The 18620-nt window shown below is 42.1% G+C and overlaps 1 protein-coding gene across 1 annotated transcript; it reads left to right on the plus strand.

The window, feature by feature from the left end:
* Positions 1 to 5430: 5430 nt before the first annotated feature.
* ARPC3 (actin related protein 2/3 complex subunit 3) lies at positions 5431 to 17158 on the plus strand. The gene is made up of 7 exons (XM_038763855.1): positions 5431 to 5534; positions 8732 to 8831; positions 14769 to 14845; positions 15101 to 15169; positions 15733 to 15859; positions 16171 to 16265; positions 16869 to 17158. Exons 1-7 carry the CDS (start codon positions 5529 to 5531, stop codon positions 16929 to 16931), a joined length of 537 nt encoding a protein of 178 aa, XP_038619783.1. The 5' UTR covers positions 5431 to 5528; the 3' UTR covers positions 16932 to 17158.
* Positions 17159 to 18620: the final 1462 nt, after the last annotated feature.

Here is an 18620-nt window from a genome sequence, read left to right on the forward strand (position 1 = left end):
ACTGACATTAATGTAAATAAATAAATTACAGATATGTACATAAGTGCTGTGGGGCTAGGCGGAGGGAATTACTTTTTTCCCCCTTTCCTCAGAGACACTTCTCTAATTGATTGGCCCTCCCCTGCTTTACCTTTAGTATTGGGCCCTTAGCCCTTAAGGACACTGATAGTCAACCCACCCCCAATGCATATATAAATATAACTGTGTATTCTGCCATTTCCTCTAACTTAATTTATTTTAATTCTGTCTTCTCTAAATCGGTAAGCTTCTCGTCGGCAGGTGTCTACCAACTCTTATGGACTCTTTCAAGCCCTTATTACAGTGCTCTGCACACAGTAAAAACTCAAATAACCAATGATTTTTTTTTTACATGCCTGCCTATTTTCACACCCTATTTTCATAAAGCCCTGCACAGACTGCTGTGTGACCTTGGACAAGTCACTTACTTCTTGCCTGGTACCTCATCTGTAAAATGGGGATTAAGACTGAGCCCCATTTAGTGTGTCCAATATGATTAGCTTGTATCTATCCCAGCGCTTAGTACAGTATGTGGTACATAGCGCTTAACAAACACTATTAAAAGAAGACAAAAAAAGGAAAGGAAAAGTCTGAGGATTAAGGAGGCAGTGGGGCGGATTGCAGTGTCCTGAGGAGTTGTTGATGGATATATGGTGTTTCACAAGCCGAATTTTCCAGATGAGGTGAGCCAAAAAAGGACTGAACAAGAACTGGTGGTGGGGAGGAGGGAAATTAACAGCCCCACTGCATGTCCAGCTGTACTATTTGAGCCCTGATCAGCTCCAGATTTTGGAAAGTCTTGTTCTGGCTACTCCCAGGGTAATAATAATGATGGTTGTATTTTTGAAGTGCTTACTATGTGCCAAGCACTGTTCTAAGTGCTGAGCACTGTTAATAATAATGGCATTTATTAAGTGCTTACTATATGCAGAGCACTGTTCTAAGCACTGGAGAGGATACAAGGTGATCAAGTTGTCCCACATTGGGGCTCACAGTCTTAATCCCCATTTTACAGATGAGGTAACTGAGGCTCAGAGAAGTTAAGTGAGTTGCCCAAGGTCACACAGCAGACGTGGTGGAGCTGGGATTCGAATCCATGACCTCTGACTCCAAAGCCCGTGCTCTTTCCACTGAGCCACACTGCTTCTCTGAATGCAAGCGCTTCCATCCAATTCACTGTAATCTGGTTGTGGGCAAGGAATGTGTCTACCAACTCTGTTATATTGAACTCTCCTCAGCGCTTAGTAGAGTGTTCTCCACAGTAAGCCCTCAAAAATAATAATTATGGTATTTAAGGGTTTACTACGTGCCAAGCACTGTGGCAGATCATTCATTCATTCACTTGTATTTATTGAGCGCTGTGTGCACTGTACTAAGCACTTGGAAAGTACAATTCTGCAACAGAGACAATTCCTACCCAACAACTGGCTCACAGTCTAGAAGATCATCATCATCATCATCAATTGTATTTATTGAGCGCTTACTGTGTGCAGAGCACTGTACTAAGCGCTTGGGAAGTACAAGTTGGCAACATACAGAGACAGTCCCTACCCAACAGTGGGCTCACAGTCTAAAAGGGGCTCACAGTCTAAAAGATCAGTCTAGGTAATCAGGTTGTCCCATGTGGGGCTCACAGTCTTAATCCCCATTTTACAGATAAGGTAACTGAGGCTCAGAGAAGTTAAGTGACTTGCCCAACATCACACGGCAGACATGTGGCAGAGTGAGGATTAGAACCCACGACCTCTGACTCCCAAGCCCGTGCTCTTTCCTCTGAGCCACAATGCTTCTGTAATAATAATAATAACGATGATGGTATTTGTTAAGCATCTACTATGTGCCAAGCACTGTTCTAAGCGCTAGGGAAGATGCAAGGTAATCAGGTTGTCCCATGTGGGGCTCACAGTCTTAATCCCCATTTTACAGATACGGTAACTGAGGCTCAGAGAAGTTAAGTGATTTGCCCAAAGTCACCCAGCAGACACGCTGCTTCTCTAATAATAATAATAATAATCATGGTATTAAGCGTTTACTATGTGCCAAACACTGTTCTAAGCGCTGGGGGAGATGCAAGGTCATCAGGTTGTCGCACGTGGGGACTCACAGTCAATCCCCATTTTACAGATGAGATAACTGAGGTCCAGAGAATTGAAGTGGCTTGCCCAAAGTCACATAGCAGACACAGTGCTTCAATAATAATAATAATGGTATTAAGCGCTTACCATGTGCCAAACATGTTCTAAGCGCTAGGGAAGATACAAGGCCATCAGGTTGTCGCACGTGGGACTCACAGTCAATCCCCATTTTACAGATGAAGTAACTGAGGCCCAGAGAATTGAAGTGGCTTGCCCAAAGTCACACAGCAAACACGCTGCTTCTCTAATAATAATAATAATAATGGTATTAAGCTTTTACTATGTCAAACACTGTTCTAAGCGCTGGGGGAGATACAAGGTCATCAGGTTGTCGCACGTGGGGACTCAGTCAATCCCCATTTTACAGATGAGGTAACTGAGGCCCAGAGAAGTGAGGTGGCTTGCCTAAAGTCACACAGCAGACAAGCGGCGGAGGCGAGATTAGAACCCAAGCCCAGGCTCTTGCCACTGAGCCACGCTGGTGGTAGAGAAGCAGTCTGGCTCAGTGGAAAGAGCCCGGGCTTTGGAGTCAGAGGTCATGGGTTCGAATCCCGGCTCCACCACATGTCTGCTGTGTGACCTTGGGGAAGTCACTTCACTTCTCTGAGCCTCAGTTCCCTCATCTGTAAAATGGGGGTGAAGACTGTGAGCCCCACGTGGGACAACCTGATCACCTTGTATCCCCCCATTGCCTAGAACAGTGCTTTGCACATAGTAAGCAATTAACAAATGCAATTATTATTATTATTATTATTATTATTAATATTAATATTACTCCGGACCGCTTCGCACTTCGCTGCAGCAGGAAAAGGTGCGCAAATCCCCCCCGTCTCTGCACACTGCGCATGTGCAGTCCCCTCCTTCCTCTCATTCATTCATTCATACAATCGTATTTATTGAGCGCTCACTGTGTGCAGAGCACTGTACTAAGCGCTTGGGAAGTACAAGTTGGCAACATATAGAGACGGTCCCTACCCAACAGTGGGCTCACAGTCTACTCTCCCCCTCCTCCCCATCCCCCCGCCTTACCTCCTTCCCCTCCCCACAGCACCTGTAGATATGTATATATGTTTGCACGTATTACTCAATTTATTTTACTTGTACATATTTATTCTATTTTATTTCGTTAATTTGTTTTGTTTTGTTCTCTGTCTCCCCCTTCTAGACTGTGAGCCCGCTGTTGGGCAGCGTGGCTCACTGGAAAGAGCCCGGGCTTGGGAGCCAGAGGTCATGGGTTCTAATCCCGACTCCAACACTTGTCAGCTGTGTGACTTCGGGCAAGTCACTTCACTTCTCTGGGCCTCAGTTACCTCATCTGTAAAATGGGGATTAAGACTGTGTGCCCCACGTGGGACAACCTGATCACCTTGTATCCCCCCCAGCGCTTAGAACAGTTTTTTGCACATAGTAAGCGCTTAACAAATGTCATTATTATTATTATTATTATTATTATTACTCCGGTCAAGGTCGGGCCGCAGACCGGCCTGCGCTTCGTTGGCTACAGCAGTGAAAAGTGCGCAAATCCCCCGTCTCTGCGCATGTGCAGTCCCTTCCTTCCTCTCATTCATTCATTCATTCATTCATTCATTCATTCATTCATTCATTCAATCGTATTTATTGAGCGCTTACTGTGTGCAGAGCACTGTACTAAGCGCTTGGGAAGTACCAGTTGGCAACATAGAGACGGTCCCTACCCAACAGTGAGCTCACAGTCTACTCTCCCCCTCCTCCCCATCCCCCCGCCTTGCCTCCTTCCCCTCCCCACAGGACCTGTATATATGTATATATGTTTGTACATATTTATTACTCTATTTTATTTGTACATATTTATTCTATTTATTTTATTTTGTTAATTTGTTTTGTTGTCTGTCTCCCCCATCTAGACTGTGAGCCCGCTGTTGGGTAGGGACTGTCTCTATATGTTGCCAACTTGGACTTCCCAAGTGCTTAGTACAGTGCTCCGCACACAGTAAGCGCTCAATAAATACGATTGAGTGAATGAATGAATAAATACGATTAAATGAATGAATGGATGGAGCACTTAGTACAGTGCTGTGCACATAGTAAGCGCTCAATAAATATGATTGATTGATTGATTGGATGAATGAATATGAATGAATGAATATGAATGAATATGAATGAATGAATGAATATGAATGAATCAATGGATATGAATGAATATGAATGAATCAATAGGAATGAATGAATGAATATGAATGAATGAATGAATATGAGTGAATCAATTAGTATGAATGAATGAATATGAATGAATCAATTAGTATGAATATGAATGAATGACTATGAATGAGTGAATCAATTAGTATGAATGCATGAATATGAATGAATGAATGAATATGAATATGAATGAATGAATATGAATATGAATGAATGAACATGAGTGAATCAATTAGTATGAATGAATGAATATGAGTGAATCAATTAGTATGAATGAATGAATATGAATGAATGAATCAATGAATATGAATGAATCAATGAATGAATGAATCAATGAATGAATGAACAATGAATATGAATGAATGAATCAATGAATGAATGAATCAATGAATATGAATGAATGAATCGATGAATGAATGAATATGTATGAATCAATAATATGAATGAATGAATATGAATGAGTGAATGAATATGAATGAATGAATCAATGAACGAATGAATCGATGAATGAATGAATATGTATAAATGAATGAATATGAATGAATGAATGATATGAATGAATCAATGAACGAATGAATCGATGAATGAATGAATATGAATGAATGAATATAAATGAATGAATATGGATGAATGAATATAAATGAATGAATGAATATGAATGAATGAGTATGAATGAATGAATATGAATGAATGAATGAATACGAATGAATATGAACATATATGAATGAATGAATGAACGCAAATGAATATGAATACAAATGAATGAATGAATGAACGCAAATGAATATGAATACATATGAATGAATGAAAATGAATGAATGAATGAATACGAATGAACGAATGACTATGAATATGTATGAATGCATGAATAAATACGAATGAACGAACGAATATGTACGAATGCATGAATGAATACGAATGAACGAATGACTATGAATATGTACGAATGCACGAATGAATACGAATGAACGAATGAATATGATTATATATGAATGAATGAGTGAATGAAGCCGGCCCTCCACTGCCCCCTCGCGGAGCGGCGGGGTCCTTCCTGCGGGTCTTGCCCGTGTGCTCCGTCGGTCCTTCCGGTGGGGCCCCGCCCGAGCAGAGGGAGCGGAAGCGCCTTAGGCCGCCACGGGAGGCTGAGCGGGCCCAGGCACCGGCACCGACCCCACCGACCCACCGACCCACCGACCCAAGATGCCGGTGAGACCCCCAGGAGATGGGGAAGGAGGAGGACCGGGGGGGGAAGAGCGGATGGAAACCAGGGAAGCACATAGGAGGCCTTCCCAGACTGAGCCCCCTCCTTCCTCTCCCCCTTCCCCCCCTCGCCCTCCCTCCTTCCCCTCCCCACAGCACCTGGATATATGGATCTATATTTGTACGGATTTACTACTCTGTTTTACTTGTACACGTTTATTCCATTTATGTTATTTTGTTAATATAATAATAACGACATTTATTAAGCGCTTACTCTGTGCAGAGCACTGCTCTAAGCGCTGGGGAGGATACAAGGTGATCAGGTTGTCCCACGTGGGGCCCACAGTCTTCATCCCCATTTTACAGATGAGGGAACTGAGGTTTAGGGAAGTGAAGTGACTTGCCCAAGGTCACACAGCAGACGTGGTGCAGTCGGGATTCGAACCCATGACCTCTGACTCCAAAGCCCGGGCTCTTTCCACTGAGCCACGCTACCTCCTTCCCCTCCCCGCAGCACCTGCATATATGTATATATGTTTGTACGTATTTATTACTCTATTTGTACATATTTAGTCTATTTTATTTTGTTAATATGTTTTGTTTTGTCGTCTGTGTCCCCCTTCTGGACTGTGAGCCCGCTGTTGAGTAGGGACTGTCTCTATGTGTTGCCAACTTGGACTTCCCAAACGCTTAGGACAGTGCTCTGCACACAGTAAGCGCTCAATAAATACGATTGAATGAATGTATATATGTTTGTACGTATTTACTACTCTATTTTACTTGTACATATTTATTCCATTTATTTTATTTTGTTAATATGTTTTGTTGTCTGTCTCCCCCTTCTAGACTGTGAGCCCGCTGTTGAGTAGGGACCGTCTCCAGATGTTGCCAACTTGTACTTCCCAAGCGCTTAGTACAGTGCTCTGCATACAGTAAGCGCTCAATAAATACGATTGAATGGATGAATGAATGGAAGCGGCACAGGAAGGAGAAGGAAAGAGAAGGAAACGGCGGCTCGGGTGGCAGGCCCTGTCAGTGGGGTGGAGAAAGGGGAAGGGGCGATGTTGGACTTGGAACTGAATTTCCCACCCCAGGTAGGCCCCCCTCGTGTCTCCTATTCATTCATTCAATTGTATTTACTGAGCGCTTACTGTGTGCAGAGCACTGTACTAAGCGCTTGGGAAGTACAAGTTGGCAACATATAGAGACGGTCCCTACCCAACAGTGGGCTCACAGTCTAGAAGGGGGAGACAGACAACAAAACAGAACATATTAACAAAATAAAATAAATAGAATAAATATGTACGAGTAAAATAAATAAATAGAGTAATAAATACGTACAAACATATATACATATACACAGGTGCTGTGGGGAGGGGAAGGAGGTAAGGCCGGGGGGTTGGGGAGGGGAAGAGGATGGAGGGGGCTCAGTCCCCTATGCCCCCTCCCACATCCTCTAGCCTTTCAACCCGGTTTCGGGATCCCTACTTCCCCTTTTTCTGTCCCCCTCCCCCCTGCCTTGTCATTCAAACAGAATAATCATAATAGCGCTTGTTAAGCGCTATTTATTTTACTTGTGCATATTTACTCTTCTATTTATTTTATTTTGTTAATATGTTTTGTTTTGTTGTCTGTCTCCCCGTTCTAGACTGTGAGCCCATTGTTGGGTAGGGACCATCTGTATATGTTGCCAACTTGTACTTCCCAAGCGCTTAGTACAGTGCTCTGCGCACAGTAAGCGCTCAATAAATACAATTGAATGAATGAATGAAAAGCACTGGGGAGGTTACAAGGGGATCAGGTTGTCCCATGTGTGGCTCACAGTCTTAAACACCATTTTACAGATGAGGTAACCGAGGCTCAAAGAAGTGAAGTGACTTGCCCAATGTCACACAGCAGGCATGTGGCGGAGTCAGGATTCGAACCCGTGACCTCTGACTCCAAAGCCCGGGCTCTTTCTACTGAGCCACGCTGCTTCAAGCTTTGTCTTCCTCCAGGAAGTGTCACCTCAGTGATCTATAGTGAGGCAGTTTCAACAGGCCCCTCCCTTTCTCCCCTCTACCTCCTTCCTTCCCCTCTTTCCCTCCTTCTTGTCTCAATCCTAAATTTCCTTTTTCTCCCTCTTCATTCATTCAGTCATATTTATTGAGCGCTTACTGTGTGCAGAACACTGGACTAAGCGCTTGGGAAGTACAAGTCAGCAACAGATAGAGATGGTCCCTACCCAATAACGGGCTCACAGTCTTAGAAGGGGGAGACAGACAACAAAACAAAACATGTCACCCCCTCTTCCTTATCCCCTCTAGACTGTGAGCTCATTGGGGGCAGAGAATAATAATGATAATGATGGCATTCGTTAATCAGTCAATCAATCGTATTTATTGAGCGCTTACTGTGTGCAGGGCACTGTACTAAGCGCTTGGGAAGTACAAGTTGGCAACATATAGAGACAGTCCCTACCCAACAGTGGGCTCACAGTCTAAAAGGGGGAGACAGAGAACAAAACCAAACATACTAACAAAATAAAATAAATAGAATAGATATGTACAAGTAAAATAAACAAATAAATAGAGTAATAAATATGTACAGACATTGTTTTAAGCACTGGGGGGGATACAGGTTGTCCCACGTTGGGACTCACAGTCTTAATCCCCCATTTTACAGATGAGGTAACTGAGGCACAGAGAAGTTAAGTGACTTGCCCAAAGTCACACTGCTGACAAGGGAATGTGTCCACCAACTCTGTTTTATTGCGCTCTCCCAACCGCTTAGTTCAGTGCTCTGCACACAGTAGGCACTCAGTACAGTTGATTGATTATCCCCCTCCTTCCATCTCAATTCCTATCCTTCTTCTTTTTTCCCTTTCCCGACCCCCGTCCATTTTTCCCATCCATTCCTTTTTCTTCTTCCCAGTTTGCTCCTATATTTATATTTTTCTCTCTCTCTTAGGCCCCTACTTCCTAAGATGCCAAAGTGCATCACTGCCAGCTGATGCTTCAAGCATTAGATGCCCTGTGTGCTACTGGTCTCTCCTTTTATCCAAGACAGTCAGTTGTACTCTTAGAGGAGACCCCATTCAGCAAACATAACTATAAATACATTTCCCTGGCTTAACTTCCTGTTGATCTTTGGTAAAATGCATTTGTAAGCCCAAATGTCTGTCGTTCTGCTCCATTGCATTTTTTTGTGGCATGTTATTGCAGGCCTACCACTCTGCCCTCATGGACTCGGACACCAAACTGATTGGAAATATGGCTCTATTACCTCTCAGAAGTCAGTTTAAAGGACCAGCCCCTAGAGAAAGTAAGTTTACATCTTTTTCTGTGTAAAAAACCATTTAAGCAAATCATGGAAAACCATAGCTCCTACCTATAACTATGTTAGCATTTGTTTTGTGCTCTACGTACCCTGAAAGCCCTCCCGCCCCCACATTTGGGCTTCTGGGGAGGTTGAGGCAGTTGGGACCATTCATTCACTCATTCAATCGTATTTATTGAGCAATTACTGTGTGCAGAGCACTGTACTAAGCGCTTGGGAAGTACAAGTCTACAACATATGGAGATAATACCTACCCAGCAACGGGCTCACAGTCTAGAAGGGGGAGACAGACAATGACCAGGGCCTTGCTTGGAGTCATAGTGGTGGTGTAGTAATGGTATTTATTGAGCTCTTTCTGTGTGCAGCACAGTGTATCAAGTGCTGGGAGAGAATACATGGTCCCTTTCCCTTGGAGCGGCAGGGAAGCTCCCAATCAAAAGTTTAAGTGGGAAGAAGGGAGTGGGAGCAGCTTTTATCTCTAGTCCTGTGCATGGAGTATGCCAAGAGCAGTGACCCTCGGGGACGGGAAGGAAGGTGATGGTTACCACAGGGCTTTTCTCGACGGTGATGGAGGAGAAGGAAATCACAGACTTTCTGATTTTAAAAATTGTGTATTCATTTTGTTCTTGAAAAGGCCCTTCAAAAATAAATGCTTCTGTATTAATAATAATAGTATTTGTTAGGCACTTATTCTGTGCCAGGCCCTGTACTAAACCACTGGGGTAGATTCAAGTTAATCGGGCTGGAGACAATACCTGCCCTACATAGAGCTCACAATCTAAGTAGGAAGGAGAGCCAGTATTGAACTCCCATTTTACAGATGAGGTAACTAAGGCACAAAGAAGTTAAGTTACTTGCTCTAGGTCACAGAACAGACAAGTGGCAAAGGCGGGATTAGAATCCAGGTCCTTCTGATTCCTAGGCCCATGCTCTATCTACTAGGTCACACTGCTTCCCCAAACTGTATTTAACTGAAATTACTTGGTACTCTCACAGTCTATCCATGTACAGAATATTTGCTGTCAGGGGTTGCCCATTCACTTCGGCATCAAACGTAAGCTCCTTACCATTGGTTTTAATGCTCTCATTTACCTCACCCTTCCTCTCTTGCCTCACTGGTTTCCTACTACAACCCAGCATGCTCATTTCACTCCTCTAACACCAATCTGCTCACTATATCTTGGTCTCATTTAATCTTACCGCTGACCCCTCAGCCTCATCCTGCCTCTGTCCTGAGACTCCCCTGTCTTTTAGAGCCAACTGACAATCACTCTCCCCATCTTCAAAGCCTTATTCAAATCCCATCTCCTCCAAGAGGCCTTCCCTAAGCCCTCGTTTCTCCTACTCCTCTGTCACCTGAGCATTTGGAGCTGTATGCTTTAAGCACTTGATAATCACCCTACTCCCCGACTCCTCAGACTCACAATACTTAATGTCTGTCTCCCCGCTCTAGACTGTAAGCTTGTGGGCAAGGAACGTGTCTGCAAACTCTGTTATAATGTATTTGCCCAAGTGCTTAGTAGAGTGCTCTACACACAGTAAGTGCTCAATAAATAGCACTATTTGATGGATTAATCTGGGTCAGCCCCATGTCACAGTGTGCATATTTTGAGGCAAACTGTCTTCAGGAAGAGGCCACTGGCTTTTCTGGATAAAAGCATTTGGGATCCCAACAGTGAGGGTGTACAGATCTTTTTGAAGAAGGGAATGTGTGTGGCTGAGCAAGTGGTCTCCTTTGGCTATTTCTTGCTGTCCCCAGGCAAAGCAAAATAAATTTCCTCTCTCTCTTACTCCCCTCCTCTCTGTGTATATGTATCTCTATCTCTATATATGTCTGATATACGTATAAACCCATACACACACGCACAGCCACACTGCATAATAATAATGACATTTATTAAGCATTGTATTATTATTACTTAATAAATAAGTAATAAATATTTAATATTTACTTAATAAATATTAAGTATTTATTTATTAAGTATTTATTAACTTGTACTTCCCAAGTACTTAGTACAGTGCTCTGCACACAGTAAGCGCTTAATAAATACGATTGAATGAATTTATTAAGTGATTACTATGTGCAAAGCACTGTTCATAATCCAATGCAGCATTTTAAATGGCAGCCAATTTTATCATAAAACAATGTTATAAATGAGAGATTGAGGAGCCTGAAGACGATTGCCTCCCAGCACTTCACTACTATTTTCTTCATTGTTGTTTCTTGTTGACATTATCTTATTTATTTTCTTGTGCATCTGTCCTCCCCCTCCACCTTCCCAGATTGTGAGTGTGTGGTGGGCCTGGGTTTGTATTTATTCCCAGAATTTAGTACAGTGTAGCACCATGGTAAGCATTTCATAAATGTCATTACCACTGCTACTTTTCAACTCTATTGGGAAGGAACCAGGCCTTCTTTTTGCTTGGAGGAGTGATGTCTCCAGTCATTTGGAAATAGTTGCTTTTACAGATTGTTCTAATCATTACTCCATTCTTATTTTAAGTTTAGATCTAGGGAGAATTCATGTCATCACTGCCTCTGGCAGTACTTTTGCCACAGTTGATGATTAGGACTACTCTGTTCTCCTGCTGCTTTCTTAATATCACTACCCTCCCCCTCCAAACCACTTCCTTTCTTCAGCCTCCTGCAGAAACTTCGCTGTCAGCAATAGCTCACCAGTGGCTCAAGACTTTGTGTCCAATATTAGGTTTTTCTTCCTCCTTAAATATTACATTTTTCATCCTACTTACAGGATCTTTTCTTTCTCTAAACTATTTCTCTTTACTTTGAGGATCACTTTTTGGGGGGGTCTTGGGAGAAAGTGCTCTGAAAGGGACTGTTTTGATTCCTCTTTTGCATTATGATATAATAATGATGGCATTTATTAAGTGCTTACTAGGTGCAAAGCACCGTTCTAAGCGCTGGGGAGGTTACAAGGTGATCAGGTTGTCCCACAGGGGCTCACAGTCTTAATCCCCATTTTAGAGATGAGTTAACTGAGACACAGAGAAGATAAGTGACTTGCCCAAAGTCACACAGCTGACAATTGGCAGAGCTAGGATTAGAACCCACAACCTCTGACTCCAAAGCCCGTGCTCTTTCCACTGAGCCACGCTGCTTCTCATATCTGATATGTATGATATATATCAGCCATGTTTTCTCCATGGAACAGATAGGGCAGAATGGTAGAGTTCTCTAGTTCTGAATCAAGTACCCTTTATTGCTGAGATAGTAGGAGTAATCTGTTTTAATTTCAACACAAGTTTCTGCTTTATGAATTTAATTCTTTTCAGATTTTCCCAACTGCTTAATAGGTGAGAGCTCCATTTTTCGGAGATGATGGAAAGGGCAACAGTTGGTAGGGCAGATCATAAAAGAACACAACCAAAAGAGTTTCAGAACAAAAAAGCACCCTAGAATCTATATAAATAACTGAGAAATTCTCATTCTATGAGAGAGGAACTTTCAAATGAGTATATGTCACTTTATTTCTTTCATGTGGTAACTTAAAAAGCTGGGATGACTTGGAGTAGACATCTTGAAGCTGAGAGGTAGTGAGCCCAGTGACCTGCCCAGAGTCAGACTGACCTGATAATAATAATGGTACTTGTTAAGCACTTAGATACAAGCTAATTGGGTTGGACCCAGTCCTTGTCCCAATAATAATAATGGTACTTGTTAAGCACTTAGGTACAAGCTAATTGGGTTGGACCCAGTCCTTGTCCCACATGAAGCTCAACGTCTCAATCCCTATTTTATAGATGAGGTTGCTGAGGCACAGAGAAGTTAAGTGACTTGTCCAAAGTGACACAGCAGACAAGTGGCAGAGCTGGGGTTAGAACCCAGGTCCTTCTGACTGATTCTATTGAGATACCAGAAAAATCTTGGTGGGCAGCTCATGAAAATTCCTTTACATATGTCCACCACCTTTCTAACTGGCTCTGAACAGTTCCTTTCTTGCTTGAAACAAGCACGAAGCCAGGTGAGGGGAGCAGTAGGCAGAAGTTAAGTCATTTCTGCTTCTCAAACTTCCTCACCCCACAGATTTTGAAGTCAGTCCTGTCCTGGCCAGGTCCTCTAGGTAGATTTTGTCCTCTAGGTAGATTTTTCAAAAAGATCCTGGGGATACTTTAAAGCACTCTAATGGGGTAAGCCAGCTGGAAGTCACTGGAGACAGACCACGGAAAGTCCAGGGGACCGGCAAGAAACGGCAGGGGCGGATTAGGAGAGAGTACCTTCTCTTTTCTGAAGCCATTTGAGTAGATTTTTCTCGTCACCCGCCTCAGCTGCTACTTCTCTTGGTTCTGACAGAGAAGTGACTTCTGCTCTGTTGAGAGAGAGTGAGCGGGGGTGTGGGGGTGTGGCAGAGGGGGTGAAAGAAGATGCAGAACTGCTGGTGAAATTCTGAAAACACAGAGGATCAGTTTCTAAAAAGTCTCCTGCCCTATGCCATCCTAAGCCCAGGCTGGGGGCGAGTTGGTCATCAGACTAACCAGGTCTCTGTAAAACTGGACTGGAACAGATGACAGGCCCCTAATCCTGTTTTGATCCATTAAGGAATGGGTTCGATCTGAATTGGCCTCTGCAAGCTGAGTAGGTGAAAAAGCTATTTTACCGTGCTGAGTTCTCTATAATAGCAGATTATTGATTACCAAGTGATCTCCAGTGGCTTGAAAGAGTCAATACTCCTGGAAAAAGGAGACATTTACTCCCCTCGTCCTGATAGCATCAGAGCCAGTATTTTTAAAGTGCTTTAAAACCCTATTTCCTCCTCTCTCACCCTTCAGCATTTCCAAGTCACCTAAGCAGGTGAGCACCCCACCCCATACATATTTTTAAACTCTCTGTTTCCCGCTACCTGTGAAATATTTTAGTGTCTGTCTCCCTTGATAGATTATACGATCCTTGAAGGCAGGGATTGTGTTCTTATTATTCTCTCCCAAGTGTTTAGTGCAGTGCTCAGTAAATATGTGTGATTGGTAGTAGAAGTTCGCAGTTTGTCCAAAGGGAAAATGAGGCACTCATGATATGTTCTTGGTCAAGTCACTCAGAGGCGAGTCTGAAATTAGAATGTAATTGAAACCATAGTAAATTTCAGGTATGCCAGGGCCCTCAGGCCTCAAGAGGATTTTATTGTACTGTTGTCTGAGAAGCATATCTATGCTGAATTTAAAAAAAAAATCCCAAAACAAATGACTGTCTTTTAATTTCTAAAACCATCTGGTGGCTGTCACACTCCAGGGCCTCGGACCTTTGGAAAATGAAAAAGTGAAAGAGCACAATTCCCACAGGAGACACATTCAAAAATGTGTTTGTTAAGGAAGTATTTCTGGCTTTTATCAGTCTGCTAACCACTTAAAATAATGCACATTAATTTTATAAATTCTATTTTTTTATAGAGTTGCATTTTGGAATCTCAGTACTCTACTAAATATTCTTCCTGACTAAGCCCTCATTTCCCCATCTGCCTTTCCCTCTGCCTAGACAATACACTTGCTTGTGTAGCTCTTTAAGCACTTTGATACTTACCCCAGCCCCAGATCACTTTTTGTACATATCCTTATACTCTATTTCCCCACTCTGTAATTTATTTTAATGTCTCTTTCCTCCTATAGACAAGCTTTTCGTGGGCAAGGGTCACATCTACCAACTTCGTTGTATTTTCCCAAGTGCTTAGTATAGTGCTGTTCATGCAGTAAGCTCTGAGTGATTGATTTGAGAACCTTTCTTTTTTAAAGCATCTTTTATTTTAGAAAGATGTGGATTTCCAGAATTTGTTTCCAAATGTTTCAACTGCCTATGTGTATTTTCTTCTCTCCTGGGACCGTGAGAGGTAGGGTTAGGTAATTTTTTTCCTGCCAAGGAAAAAAGTCATTATTTTACAGCTAGATAACCTTCCATTTCCCCCTGCTTTTGTTTAGCAAAAGACACAGATATTGTGGATGAGGCCATATATTACTTCAAGGCCAATGTCTTCTTCAAAAACTATGAGATTAAGGTAAGCAAAACAAATTTCAATGCCTTTAATGATTCAGACACTGAGAATTACATTTGTAATTCCTTCCTCTCGTTCCCTCTCTGTGCTCAAGGAACAATACTGATCTCTAAATAAAATAGAATGTGCTCTAGATACTTTTGTTCAATTACTCAGGATGGAAAAGCTTTTGAAAATTTTGTTTGTATTTTACGATGATGGCCAGGGCTTTTGTAATTGCTAAACTACAAATTACTAAGACTTCTTTTCTCTTTTTAGAATGAAGCTGACAGAACCTTGATATACGTTACACTGTACATTTCTGAATGCTTAAAAAAACTCCAAAAGGTAATCAGATGTGGTTGATTCTAAATTAAAAACAATTGTGTTTTAGTGGAATTGTGCGTAATAGTATCTCATCCTCATGCAGCCCCACAGCACTTATGTACATATCCGTCAATTATTTACATTATTGTCTGCCTCACCCTCTAGATGCAAGCTCCTTGTGGGCAAGGGACATGTCTACCAACTCTGCTATTGTATACTCTCTCAAGCCCTTAGCACAATGTTTTGTACAAAGTAAGAACTCAGAAATATGATTGATTAATATGTGGTTTGTTCCAGGCACAGAAATCATCTTTTCCAATTTAAGGAGCAGAGATTCATAAGGAACTTTGTAATTTCATTCTGAACTTTTATACATTCAGTACAAGGAAGAATAAGAGGGAATAGTTAGTTCAGTAATAGGTCTTCAGAATCTTGTCATCCTGCACAGGAGCCTGAGTTTTTGTTATGAATATTTTAAGCTAGAACTTTATTAAATTTGTAGTTAATTTATCTGTGAATTGCATTTCTGCTTATTGTATTTCCCCACAGAAGCTCCCAAAAATTAAAATCTTTTTTTTTTCCAGTGCAATTCCAAAAGCCAAGGAGAGAAAGAAATGTACACACTGGGAATCACCAACTTCCCCATTCCTGGTGAACCTGGATTTCCACTTAATGCAATTTATGCCAAACCTGCAAACAAACAGGAAGATGGTAAGGACAAGGCATCACCCCGCTTTTTAACAAGTACTCCCTGGGTTTTTGATTAAAAACTTTCACTTTCACAGAAAAGTTCAGAAATAGTCTGCGAAACAAGAGCACTGGAATTTTTCAAAAGCTAAAAAATTCTAAGGCTCTCTTCCCAGTAAATCTTTTTTGTTGCTAGGGTGTGCTGCTTTATTTCTGTGAGCGCGTGGAAATATGTTAGCCTAGGAAAAGGCAGAGTGTCTAAAACTGCTACAGGTCCATTTGACTTCGTTTTCACATCATGATCTGCTAAATGTGTTGTGTACTGCTTGTTTTAGAAGTGATGAGGGCCTACTTACAGCAACTGAGGCAAGAGACTGGACTGAGGCTTTGTGAGAGAGTTTTTGACCCTCAGAGTGACAAGCCTAGTAAGGTAAGGTTATTTCCCTTCCTGAGTGGGGAATTTATCATTTCGTTTAGGAAAAACTGTTAAACATGATAAAGTATTCTACAACAGGAAAAAGAGTGGTTCCATAATGTGGTGTGGTGGCGATCCATTTTGATCACTTGTGGACTGGACCATAAATTTCTACAGCTGGTTCATAGAAATATATTGGACATTCGGAATTTATTTTAGCTCAAGTTTGGGCATTTATTTTTGAGAAGGCATTTATTTACAGAAACAGTGTGGTGTAGTGGATGGAGCGTGGCCTGGGAGTTAGAGGACCTGGGTTCTAATCCCGGCCTTGCCACTTGTCTGCTGTCTGACTTCGGGCAAGACATTTAACTTCTCTGGGCCTCAGTTACCTCATCTGTAAAATGGGGATTAAGACTGTGAGCCCCACTCTGGTCAGGGACTGTGTACAACTTGATTAATTTATATCTACTCCAGCGCTTAGTACAGTGCGTGACACATAATACCATAAAAAGAGTAGGCCGTATTTGAAGAACCAGCTTGAGGCAAATTACACAGTGTTGAAACTGCATAATGAAACAATATAACTATCATATTTTTTTTTCTTTTTGCCTTCTTTAGTGGTGGACTTGTTTTGTGAAGAGGCAATTCATGAACAAGAGCCTTTCAGGCCCTGGGCAATGAAAGATGTGAACAGTACCAAGGAGAAGCAGCAACCACAGAGTTAAAGAGTATTGCAGCAAGATGTACACAGCTCTTTGCCTTTGTTTCATAAAAAATTATATTAAGGAAATGAGAAAATTCTGAAAAAAGAACATGTGGGAAAAGAGTCCTTTGAAAAAATTTGCAGTGTGAAGCTGGTGCTTAATGATGATGATGATGGCAATAAAAAAAATCTATGCTCCATGTCACAATTGTTTCATTATTCTTTCTCAGGCAAGATATGACAGTATTAACTTCCTTTTTTGGACTGGGGTGTTAGAGGCTTTTAAAATGCTGGAGGACCTGTTCTAGTGGTAGGCTGCCAAAATTAAAAGACTCAGTTCTTCCATTGTGAATATTTTCAATGTGCATTTTGCCTAGAATACCTCTAGGGAATTGGGAGAATGTTCATCCAACACATGATCCCTATTTGCTTCCAGCAAACTCTGGTATGGAAAAAAATGAGAGAGAGAGAGAGTGTTTGTATGTGTGCGTAATAATAATACTTATGGTATTTGTTAAGCATTTACTATGTGCCAGGCACTGTACTAAGAGCTGGGATGGATACAAGCAAATCGGGTTGGACACAGCACCTGTCCCTCATGGGGCTCACAGTCTTAATCCCCATTTTACAGATGATATAACTGAGATGCAGAGAAGTGAAGTGACTTACCCAAGGGCACATGTGCATGGTTTCAGAGTGGCTGAGTGCTATAGCTTGACTTTTCCTAAACGTAATCCTAATGCCATAGGAAGGAGCAGGATGGGGTAGTGGATAGAGCACAGGCCTGGGAGTAATGGATTCTAATCCCAGCTCTGCCACTTGTCTGCTGTGTGGCCTTGGGCAAGCCACCTCACTTCTCTGTGCCTCAGTTACCTCATCTGTAAAATGAGGATGAAGACGTGAGCCCTGTGCGGGACAGGGACTATGTCCAGACTGATTTGCTTGTATCCACCCGAGCACTTAGTTCAGTCCCTGGCACATGGTAAGAACTTAATACCATAATTATTAATTATTAGAATGGACTGAACTGGGTTTTAAGGTAGCGGTTTGGGAGGTTCCTTAATCTTTCAGGCCAGCGTTGTATATTTTAGTGCAAAAGAGCAATTGTTTAGACTTGTTTAGACTTTTAGACTGTGAGCCCACTGTTGGGTAGGGACTGTCTCTAAATGTTGCCAACTTGTACTTCCCAAGCGCTTAGTACAGTGCTCTACACACAGTAAGCGCTCAATAAATATGATTGATTGTTTACTGAGGTCCTGAGAGAGCTGATGCCCATTTGAAGGAAACAGCGTGGCCTAGTAGAAAGAGCATTGGCCTGCAGGTCGGATAATGTGAATTTCAATCCTGACTCCGCCACTCTCCTGCTATGTGATCTTGGGAATTTCACCCATCTTCTCTGTCCCTATTTCCTCATCTATAAGAGTTCCCTTAGACTGTGAACCTCATGGGGGACAGAGACTTTGTCTGACCTCATTATTCTGTATTCATTTTGTATTTATTGAGCGCTTACTGTGTGCAGAGCACTGTATTATCTACCCCAGAACTAAGTAACGGTGCTTGGACCATAACACTTAACGCAAATACCATTTTTTATTATTATGATTATAATGATTTCATCTTAGACTGTGAGTCTGAGGGACAGGGATGATCTGTACTATCTTGTATCT

This window comes from Tachyglossus aculeatus, chromosome 21 (genome assembly GCF_015852505.1).
Source record: "Tachyglossus aculeatus isolate mTacAcu1 chromosome 21, mTacAcu1.pri, whole genome shotgun sequence".
In the NCBI taxonomy this organism is placed as follows: Eukaryota; Metazoa; Chordata; class Mammalia; order Monotremata; family Tachyglossidae; genus Tachyglossus; species Tachyglossus aculeatus.

What these genes read in the sequence shown, in the direction of transcription:
- ARPC3 (XM_038763855.1), top strand. An exon ending in AGGACCAGCCCCTAGAGAAA is followed by an intron (nt 8,832 to 14,768) that starts GTAAGTTTACAT and finishes GCTTTTGTTTAG; the next exon opens with CAAAAGACACAGATATTGTG. An exon ending in GCTTAAAAAAACTCCAAAAG is followed by an intron (nt 15,170 to 15,732) that starts GTAATCAGATGT and finishes TTTTTTTTCCAG; the next exon opens with TGCAATTCCAAAAGCCAAGG.